Below are 12,336 nucleotides of genomic sequence, written 5' to 3' on the forward strand. Positions count from 1 at the left end.
TTACGTTTGAGTGTCCACTGTAGCCGATATTTCCGATTTCCTTGATCAGACAGATACATATTCGTGTCAAATATTACGTTATCTTCGACTGACTGACGAACAGATATATCTTTTAATGTGTATGGTATTTTAATGTCTATTCAATCAAATAGAATAGACCCTACCAAAAATTATATTTGGGTGAAAATTATTTTAATAGCTAACATTTCATTCCCAGTTGCTGTGATAATGTTATTTTTCATGACAGTCCAGTACCATAGACATTTTAGTAATTAATTAATTTCTGTTTACTGTACAATAGTTCAATCATTACTACACGGTGGACTTAATTAAAGAATGTTGAAAAAGACTTTAAACTCATAAAGTATATTTGTAAGTCAAATCAATATTAAGGAAGATAATAATAGTCATAATAATGCTGGTTGCACATAAGGAATGCCCTTGTACAACAAGAATTCTAAAAATTCTAAATGAACCCAGAAATAACTTATACAATGATGAATGAGTCTATTTCATTTCATATATTCACTAATGTATTACTACTTTGAATAAATCGATTGAATAAGCATAACGACGTGTATATGAAATGATATGTAGTTAACCATAGACATTTAATTTTCAATTTTAGAAAGAAACAATAAAATGTAGGAATGTTAATTTTATTTAAACAAACGTATTCCGTAGAAAAAAATAGAATTCATAGACAGCATAGATTTTAATAATAAACACAATGTAAATAGACAGAAATACGGTATCACAGAACATATATGATGTTAAATACATTTATATACATATTTATGTATTTGTCACACAATTTTACTTTCATAGTACTCACTATTAGTGATGTCATAAATTGGCATGATCTCACTCATAAATCAATATACATCTCACCATCATACACTGACTAATGTATCCTTGAGATACATTGAAAGTGATTTAATACTGAAAAGCTGTTTTATCTTAGCTACAGCCTCTTAAACAGTGTGCATTTAAGATCTTCGTAAAAACTGTGACTAAGATATAGTGGTACGTAGTAGGTATAACGCTTTCAGCATAATGAGCAGAAATCAAATGGTCTACACTTCCAACTAAGGTCAATTCGCGGTTATTTAATAATTCAGAATATCTTTCAGTTTGAACGATCACTAGAAGTAGTCTATTTCAATCACTCATTAATCATAAGTGAATCAGAATTGAAATTTAATGTCTAATGAAATAAATTATCGTTGTTGTGAATGACACGTATATCAGAACCATATTCAGAATTCGATTCAAACCGTGAATATTTCTTTCAGATACAAGTGATCATTTGAAATATGACGCATTCATTTAAGTGAGAGACATATGAATACAATTTGGACCTCAGTTCATTATATTAGAATGATAATCTTCAGGTAAATAGGCAGCACAATGGAAGTTAAGAAAACACGTTTATCTTAATGTTATTTTAATTAATTAAAACAATCAGTATATGAATATCTTGCCACAGTTCATAAATTTTATATATTGAACAGATGGGTCTATGTTAACTGATTTGAAGCTAATCGGAAACATAATTGTTTTCATTTATAAAAGCTTTCATCGAACACATTTTTAGTAGGGCAACAGTTTGAAAAAAATGAATATATATTAGGAAGATATAAATGTGATCAACAAACGTTTTCCACAATAAGACGAAAAACATAAATATTCTAAGCTATGCGAACGCAGTCAGATAATGTGAACTCATCTTGAAGTGAATACTTCCCATATACTCAAACTTTATTGAATTACAGAATGTATATAGAATGAACATGATAAGGAGTTAACTGGATACTTGTTACGATGAATTTTTCACCTATCTATCAATGTCATAAACGCTGTGGAGATCAAAAAAGTATCTAATTATCAAACAATATCTTCAATAAAATTATTAGTGACGTATTTGGAAGAAGTGAGATCAAATAGGTGAAACAGTTAGGAATATCTTGATTATCGAATCCCCTTATGTGTTTCATAGTCATAATAATTATAATTACAGTAGTCTTTAAACAAAAAAATTATCGGTTGTAAATATAATACATCCACAGAATTATCGTTTCACACTCTGTCATAATAATTCCATTATGGTTGAAGCTAAAGTTGTTTTAGCCTTGTTCAGTTGTTAGAGGGCTATGAATCTGATTGACTGAAGGAAAGCGTAACATATGATTAGGAAGTGTTCAATAAATAACACAGAATTCAGATATGAACAGTAAACATTACACTGATATAAGCATTTTATATAGGACGAATTGGTATTATTGATTAAATATATCACACAATCTATGGTGAACAAATAAACCTATCAGACTTGTCAATCAAAAGTCATAATATTGGATAAATCAATTGTTGATGTGCATAACACGGATTTGACTAACAATACATAACGTCGTATTTTGACAGTGTCATACTCTAAACATGAATATTTTTGATAAATATAAACTTATGGATAGTGACTACGGATAGGATTTGTATTGACAAACAATGGTGGAAGCTAATGCAGCATATGTTTCATTCTATCCACTATAAATTGGTTGAAAAAACACATATCTAATGTTTATTGAATTGATGAACTCAAATAAAATAGAATGAATAATAAAACCAAAATATAAATGAAGAGAACAGAAAAGGAGGAAACAATGTTAGTGTCAGGTTATTTACAGCTTCTTATGACTTATAAACAATCTTAATCTACTGTTATGAATAAAATGCCTTTTTGAATAATTATTCGTCGACAAAAAATGATATACAATTTGTCAACTGTTACGTTTTTCAATTTGGAACTTTATAATTTCATATTTATATACTGTATGGTTGAATTGTTTAAAAGATAAATGACCTTTTGAAAGCTATATAATCCTAAAAATCATGTACAACAATTATCGTTTTTAACCACTGGTTGGAATGGAAAAATTAGCGTTTTTATCCCTTTGATCATTTCACATACGTTCCACATTCTTGCAGTGATCAAAGACGGCTTTATTTTATTGGTGCATTAGTGGTTTAATGTGCTTTCGACTAATTCATTTGTTATGCTTTCCCTTAATACAACCCAACAACTGTCATTGCTTAGCATTCTTCGGACACAACTTCGTTAGACAAGTCCTCAAATTAGAACACAGTTAAACAAAGACGTAATTATATTCCAAATAAAAAAGATTGAATGTGGGTATGAATCACAATAAGAAAAACGTTAGTATATTTATAATTTTAAACGAGAAGGTTCTAGAGTTTTCTCATTGTCTACTAGCGCTGATTGGCTAGGAAATGATCAATCAGAAAGCTTCAACACAATCCTACACAGAGCATTTTTTAATCCAATCTATAACCTGTCAACAATTTTCAAAACTAATAAAAGTAATTTGATACATAACAATTGCTTATAGATACAGTTTACTTTCATGGCCAAAAGCGGATAGAAAAATTGCCTATCAACCGTTTTTTACCGTCTTATCAAGCTTCGATAAAGTTTCATCTCGATTAAATGAAGGTTATAAGATATTTAATTGATTTTTAACAAGCATCCACTCAAGAAGTACATTTCAAATACCCAAAACGTATAATATTCAAAACATACTTTCAATATCAGTTTACAAATCGTGTTTAAGACCATAGAGACACTGAGAATGTCCTACAATTTTTACTACGATATAAAGTACAGTTCTGTGGTTCTATACTCAACAACCCTCTGAAAAATCATTTACACCATGAATCGTCGGTTAATTTTAAATAACTCCATAAAAACATTTTCATTGTTATAAACTACTCCTGTTGATAAACAAAATGCTACAAAATAGGAAAGGAATACAAAATCTGAACATGTTACCCTATAGTTAATATCTTAATCGTAGGGTAATGTAAATTACTGTGAATATTAGTATTATATTGATTATTCTTTGAAAAAAAGTAAAATGTAACCATTTCAATTAGATCGAAATATAAACTTGGAGCAACAAAATAACAGATATACATTTGTGTTTTAAATCTCACTCTTAATTTTCGTTACACAACGATCAATATTTTTCAGACAACTGAAATGGTTGGTGTTAATGAGGTAACTTATATTTCATTATTTGGATTAATCAAACTATCTATACCACAAAGTAAAATTTCTAGATTGTAAATAAATTTATGATAATTCAGCTCACTTTATATGATAATTTGGAGTTGCATGTGACTGACCTCTTTCACTCTGATTATCTATTGAAGTTATATAGAAGAAAAAAAGGAAACAAATTAATTCTTACTAAAAATAAAATAACGATCAGAGCAAAGTATTCATAATTTTGACTTTAGCCTTAACACATTATAAATGTAGACTGATATTATTGATAAAAAATATCATCCGATCAATGAATACTGAGTATTCAGAGAAGAGCAATTATAAAGTCTTCAGCAATTATAAATACTGAAATATTTAAGACAGTCAATGAGCCACTACAAATTTTATAAATTTATGTACGACAACAGATATTGTGGTGTGTATTACTTATATCCACGTAAGTAGTGTATTACGATGGTCGGGCATTGAACGTATTTCATTAGAAGATCGATAAGGAAAGATCGGGAACAAAGCACAGTTGGTATGAAAATGCATGAACAATTATAACCGGAGACGATGAACTGACATTTGCAGAAGGAACGGTCAAGATTGAGACGATTGGTTAATAGTTTGCAAATAGACTATTTACTATATGGCTCTCATATTTTACCGAGATATTCTGTAATTTTGTGCTCAAATACATTCGATTGCTTCCACTCATGTTCTTGTTCACTACAATATGAGTTGCAAGAAACAGGAAGTGTTATAGTAACCCCATATAAAAGCTGAATCAAACGGTGGAAGAAATTATACAGTCTTCTTATCATTCTAGTGAATAAAATAGTTCTGATTGGTCGGTTACAGTAAGGTAATTCTCATAATAAATCAACAACCATTTTTTTTTAAAAACACTGATACTACAGTCTTATTGTAAAAATTGATGGACGAAGAGAAATGATAAATGGTAAATTAGACTGATTATAAATCATAAAATATCACAAGCTTACAAACTTTAAAAATATGACTGATCATTTTGATTGATCTATCTCTTTTTCCAGTTTTTACGTTTTTGATTTGAAATTTGTCACACTTGTCATTTTCTAGTATCCTATGGAATTAACTTATATTTGATTCATCAAGATTGTTATAATATGAATGTGTATTGAAAACTACCATTTTAAAATCATGTTATATCTCGGATGAATGTCTTATAGTGTGTTACATTTCAAAAAATTTTAATTGCATGGCCGACACTTTGAGTGATAACTGTACCTAATTAATCATGTGAAAGATTGATTACTTAATATGAAATAAGAAGCATTTTTACATGTACATCATAAAAACGCAGTGTCAGCACACCAGTGATTAGAACGTTTTGTGATCCCAAAGTTTATACGACTGCTTTTCAGTATTTTGAAACTCCCCTTTTTAAAACTAATCTCGAGTAAAGTATTCTCACATTTTGTCAGCGAAATTCTTGATATACGATTTTATTTAGTAGACAAAGCAATTAACACTCAGAGATTAAAAATTATAAGCTATATTTCGTGTGTATAGTTTAAGCCACTTTCTTTACTGATAAGTAAGTAGATAGAATGCACTTAAAATGGGAAAAATTAAGATAAATGAAGTACAAATTAGTAAATATCTGACATTACTAAATGTTGCACAGAAAACGTGAATTTCTGAGACAGCAATTTTGAAACTCTAAGAACATTGATTACTAAAACAATATTGAATGAAATTTTCTTTTACAGAGGAGCTATTTATAATTGAGATAAATGTCCTTAAAATTACTTCAGGGTGTTCGTTATGTTACGAATTTCATACAATTAAACTTCGGTATACTTGTTCAACACTCGAGGTTATATGAAATAAATATAATAATTCTCACAGTGTTTCAAGATGCTAACCAATGCAAACGATAAAACAATTTCTTAGAAAGTATTAACACATACGACATGAAAAGTTTAATGACGCATATGTATGCAATCATAAGAAAAGTAACTGTACACGAACACTTAAAACTTATAACTCCCTAAAAGATCCTCATCAAAAAGTTATGTGCATGGCACTTCACGAAACTTTCTCTAGGCGGAGCGTAAAAATTAAAGTAAGAATAAACTTTTGATTGAGGATAAAGTACTAGTAACACGAATTACTTAATCTCAAACAGTATAGAGACTTTGTTGATGAATAAACCTTTACCGTATTAGAATAAGTATAAAGAGCATAATGTACAGTAAACATTTTTACATTGGAGGTTGAACACAAACATTTCCTGCTGATACTTGGAAGTTGACATGGTTAGAATATTGATAATGAGTAGAGAAACGTCTACACACAGAGGGAGAGACTCTAGACATAGGAAGCGAGTCGAATAATGTAAACATGAAACCAAGTTCATAGGAAACGACTAAACTGGGTAGTGTACACTCCGATCTATCTGCTAGACAGACACACTACGTCATTTTTAACAGAATGTCATCTGGACAAATTTATTCAGGCTGTTAAATAAGCATAACTCTATTTATTTGAATAATTGCAGTGAAGAGACTTAATAACTTAAGACATCTGGGAAAATATTTTATCTTGTTGAGTTATCATCAATCGTTACCATTTCAAACTTGATTTTCAAATATCTCAGGAACTATACGTAGAATAACAACAAGAAACAGGACAAAAATGGTCAAGAGAAAAACCTTTTAAACACCAGCTGTGATGGACGAAATAGACAAGTCTAAAACGACTATCTAGATGAACTAGGGCACATCAAGTGAGCGTAATTGGAATAAGGCTAAGACGTTTGACTGAATGCCTTTCACTATTACTTTCTGTCAGTTCCAATGAAACCACCATCAAAAAAACATCCACTGCGCTACTCAGTGTGAATATTTAGTTACTATGATATATCGTATAGGAACGAAACTTTAAGCAGAGGATTCAAAAGAATTGTATGTGTGAGTATGAACCAATAAAAATTACTCTTTAAGCATTTGAATGAACTAGAGACGTCACTGAATAAGTAAAGTACAGATGTTGGCTTAGCAAACTTATATTGTGTAAAATTGTTTACCTCTGAATTCAATCAGTTGGAAAACAGTAACAATATACACAAAGGTTTTCACCATTGATAGAGTTGTTAAGTAGGATACTGCGAATTATTTTAATGTTATTCGGGAGAACCGAGAAGCCAGACATATAGATTCAAACGGTCTGCATGCACACAAAGTCTTGACGTCTAATTTACGAAGGATAAAATTAAAAGTACAGAATATTAAGATTGATTACTAGCACTAATCAAAGGAAAAGTTTCAGATTATCAACAAATTGATGTGTAAAAGTGATCAGTTTCGTTTACCAGTCAACTTGAAGCCGAAGTACGCCTGTGGAATTTCATCAGTATGCAAATAGTCAAAGTTGTCAAGACCAGTTAGCATTTTATTAAGATCATTAACGCTCTCTGGTTGTGTAGAACTCGAATGATCACCGTTCCGAATAACTGCTTTTCCTGATTGATATTGTCGTGAATCAACAGTATTGTAATCTGATTCAATCCGTTTGTCCGTTTTCGTTACATGAGTGAGAGTACTACTGCAGTCGGAGGATGAATTAAGAGCATTATTTTTCTGCAGGATTTTCTGATTAGTTTGGTGCAACTCATTCAGCAGACTATCTGCAAAATCAATCAAACATCAAGAAAGACACATGAGTTCCCATGTTTATCTAAAGATAAATTTAGTAAAGTCATTAAAATACTAACCAAGTTCATCCATTTACGAACACAGCGGGGCAACGTTATTGTTAACGACCTACAAATTCTTTACAACGTTAGCGGTTATAACAAAACAGAGTATCAACCTGTATTTAAGGTAATCATTATGATGTACGGAATGATTATTGTTGTTATTTTGATGTCATAAAAATCTGTTCTGGTAAGAGTAAAAGTATAGGTAATCTATATTTCCTCACTACTTAAAAAGTTGTACTGATTTGTCTCGATTGACTGAACTGCTAACTACTAACTGGAGATCACTCAATATTCGTCGTCCTGATCGATCAAGAAATAAGAAACGGAAACTTTCTGAAATACATGGTGCTGAGAATACTATATTTCACCAAAAACACAATATTGAATAAAGCTAATGGTAATAATAATGTCATACTTTCATAATCGAATCATATGAACCCAGCCAAATCAAAAGCCCTAAATAAAGGGTTCCTAAGGTATATTTGTAAGGCTGTCTATATGTTTACAAGCACTCCATTAAGGCTGTTTTGTTGTCGCAAAGGACAAATAGAATGGCGTACCTACTGATGAATTGGTGCGGACCGATAGACTTCAGTTAGGTGTATACAACGAAACTAATGGATTTAGCTTCACTTTCGAAAACTTACAGAACTTTTTATTTCGAGTATTTATTCACAGCTACTAGTGTAACAATAGGACGTAGACAGAAATGATAATAAATGAGTAGCTTGTAGTACATGATCACGATAATATTTAATCGGGTGCAAGATATGAGGTAGATTCTGCCATCCAAAACAGCAGATAATAATCCATGGTCGAGCGCGTGATGTCAGTTCATTTCTTGAATGCCTTAGTACCTCTATCTGATTGGTTATTTCAAATTGTACCGGGCGTCAAAGTGAAAAAGTTAGAGCGTCCGTGGGACCTTTCCTTATAATGTGCAATTTTTCATAGGTTGCCTTACGGAGCTCAGTATTAAGTTTCTAAACGACTAACTTTGTCAGGGCAATATGGTATACTAGATATGTTTTGAGGCATTATTAGGTCACCTCTCATTCTTCTACAGCACATCAATAAATGCCCCGATTACCGTAATCTAGCTTCGTTAGTTTTTCCTCAGCCATTTCACTTAGTTTGTTGTACGTTTCTGCACCTAGTTTAAAACATCTTCATCTCGATTAAAAGTGTGGCGTAACAAATCCAAAAAAGGAAGGAAAATCAACGTTACAAAGGAATTAAAGAGTCAACATACTGTGCATCAGCAAGAGTCAAGATGATTAAGTAGCTAGAGTGTGTATGTGCGGAGATTGTCATGCACCAAAATTTCAAAAAGTAACTTGCGATTACAGATAGGTCAGGAACTATTAGTCTGTTATACAAACCAGAGTCAGAAAGACGTAAAGACACATTATTTACCATCCGCCGAAGTCGCTTAATCTGCTCCATATCTGGAACAAGGAATGGCTACTTGAATCCAAGCATTAAGATAGATTCAGATGTACTCTGCATAGAAAGTTTCAAGCAATTTTTTACATGAAGTCACACACAAACTCCACATGAGATGTTTTGGAAGCTGCAAAAATCATATTTCCTTGCGGTTCTGAGGTCATCGTTTACAGACATAGTTGTTTCTAACTGAGATTACTAAGTAATGCCCTTAGAGTTCGGGCGGCTTCCAAGAACGACTACGGGGTTTGCAGAGGCCCTAGAGCAGACAAAGAGTTTCCATCGAATCGGAACGTGATGGAACTTTGTAGAATATCTACGTGGCATGCTACTATTGGAAATTAGTGTAACATGCCTATTTGCGGATTGGCTGAATTATAATGTTGATATGAAAAACGCTAATATCTATAAATACCTATGATTTTCTAAGTTTTTATTCTTACCCAACTAGCACTTCTCCATTCTTCTTCTCCCCTCTGATTTGCGGATGTGGAATTTTATGCGTTCAGGTTTCGTGGTTGCATACCGTATTCTGCGTTGATGAGGTAGCGAACTTAACAATTATCTTTTTGGGGACAACATGTAGCAACAATTTACAAGGTATACTGTCGAATCATGGATATGACTTTAGAAGAGTGCTTCGTTTAGGTAAACTCGGAGTAACTTATCATTCCGTTCAGAAGCAAGCTTTTCAGCCATCATTTCTTGTAGGAGAGTATAACCTGTTCTATAAGTCTTATTTATCTATAGATATATGCTAATAGTTATCTAAGTCTACTATACTGAGAGAGGTTTTGCTAAAATCTCAGATAACTAGCACGGTTTTCATACCTTCACATCACTGAACTTGTCTTCTTTATAAATTAGTATTTCGTACTAATTATGTGACGTCATCATGGCCTGTTTTACAACCTATGTGTCTCAACCTTAATTTTTAGGAACACATTATCTATTAACAGATTTCCTAACTGTTACGTCCAATTGAGTTTTTGCCCGTTCCAACTATTGAAGTACTGGCCGTCGATATTCACAAATCACGAAGCCAAGTAGGCAAGAGAACCGAAACTCCAAATTAGATACCAAGTTTATTCGCAATTCACAATTAGTCGACCAAAGTCGTTCTAACAACAATAATTATAACAATTACAAAACAAACCTTCAATTTTGTAGGTTCCCGGAGCAAAAACTCCTAAATACCAAACCAATGACAAAAGAAACCAAAATGTCCGAAAAGAATGATATAAACAAATAAGTACAAAGGTTAAGTAAAACAAACACATCCGAAAACACAGTAAAATTGATGTACACTAAAAAGGTTTTAATCAGCCAAATGTCTTCAGTTCTCCCGCAACACTAACCAGTATATCAAATTAAAATGTTCACTTGAAAACAGTCTTGTTTCATTTTCAATGGTACAATAAAGTATTTTCATACGATTTATAAAGGAATTTACCTTAGTTTGCTAGATAACTTTTGAAGGTAAAATTGTACTCAGATGCCTTACTCAATCACTGATGAAAATTTCAGTCGATCAAATGAGGAAGTATAGGCACGGCGAGCTCACTAGAATTGAATAGAAATAGCATAACCTCCAGGGTCTCTCGGCTTGATGGTCATTTTTCAATGGTGGTCAGGCAAGGCTTCTTTATGGTGTCTTAACAGAAAAAAAATTATAGCTCATAAAGACATTTTAGATGCAACAAGAATTGGGAAGCAAAACTTATAAAATAGAAGCTTTGTTACATGCAGCATTTCTATGGCGTTTGTTCAATAAGTCTCACCTTCCATCATTGATTTTGGCGATGATCAGTAACCCCTTAACATACACTGATCAATCCTCAGAGATATTTCATTGGTACTAAGCATGTTTCGTCTTTTAAAGTGATACAAAAGGATGGGATTTTACTAGATCCTTCTTGATCTTAGAAATCAGATTCATTTTCGGTTATTTGACATCATCTGGTAAATTCTGACAGAAGCAATGGAGTTAGAAGTAAACACTAAAAACATTTACTGTACATTTTGGGACAGATTAATTAGTTTCTGGTATTACATAAACTATGAACACCGACCAACCAACAAGTTAAACAAATAAGCATATTATGAAGTTCTCAATAGCTTACCATTAGTGTCTACAGTTATGAAATCAAACCAGAAATTACTTTTATAAAAATACGATACATATTATGGAATCAAATGACATCTGTATCAGACGAACAACGTATAAGATTACAGTAGTTGAGAGTAAACAGAGATAGATGAATGTAAGAGCAATGCGCTGGCCTCTCCAGATAGACTGTCATGGTAAATGACCAAGACATCTAACAGCTCCCTCAGCTAGCCGTCTTTGTTATGACTAACAATGTCATGAATCAATGGTAAAATTGAAATTGATAGTTTCAAATAAATTGAGCATTGGGTAGAAAGTCTGTAACAAGGCAAAAAAGGGTATCTTAAAAACGTCATCAACCGTAACATGCATACTTCTAATAGCATTGACTTCAATAATTAATGTAAACACACTCGCGGTACATGTAGATTCAAGCAATTTTTGGTCACCTGAAAATCTATGTAAAGTAGTTTAATCGTTATACTTTCTGTTTTTAGTTAAGTATAGGAAATTACTGTAAACTCACAATGTTACAAGTTACTACCAATTATTACTGCATATTGTGAAACTATACACAACCTGTTCAGTAAGTAGTTGATTCATAATTTATAATTATGGTTTTCACTCGACATTCACTTTATCAGTTTTTCTAGATATCTAAATAACAATGATTTTCATTTACATGTAGTTTAAGACAGCTGATTGTAATATAAATGTTACAGTCACAGAGTGATCAGTCTGTAGCGGTAAATAAATCCCCGAAATCAATAGCTCTGTAAGTGTTCGACACTGGATACTGACCACATTAGTTTTAATGGACTCACCTAGCTGAAGGCAGTCTTTCATGCATCCGCACAAGATCACGAGTAGGAATGCCGTGATCAACTTCTCCTGCGATCGCTAGCCACTTTAGATCAGTCATTTCTCGATATATTGATAACCAATCAAATATATCTTCAAACGTCC

The 12,336-nt window shown here is 32.1% G+C and overlaps 1 protein-coding gene across 1 annotated transcript; it reads right to left on the minus strand.

Moving 5' to 3' along the window:
• Window positions 1-7,410: 7,410 nt before the first annotated feature.
• Window positions 7,411-7,839, minus strand: Smp_140320 (hypothetical protein; the record flags this gene model as incomplete). The annotated part of the gene is made up of 2 exons (XM_018791603.1): window positions 7,411-7,739; window positions 7,827-7,839. 2 exons carry the CDS (start codon window positions 7,837-7,839, stop codon window positions 7,411-7,413), a joined length of 342 nt encoding a protein of 113 aa, XP_018645211.1.
• Window positions 7,840-12,336: the final 4,497 nt, after the last annotated feature.

The sequence above is a fragment of the Schistosoma mansoni genome (genome assembly GCF_000237925.1).
Source record: "Schistosoma mansoni, WGS project CABG00000000 data, chromosome 2 unplaced supercontig 0108, strain Puerto Rico, whole genome shotgun sequence".
In the NCBI taxonomy this organism is placed as follows: Eukaryota; Metazoa; Platyhelminthes; class Trematoda; order Strigeidida; family Schistosomatidae; genus Schistosoma; species Schistosoma mansoni.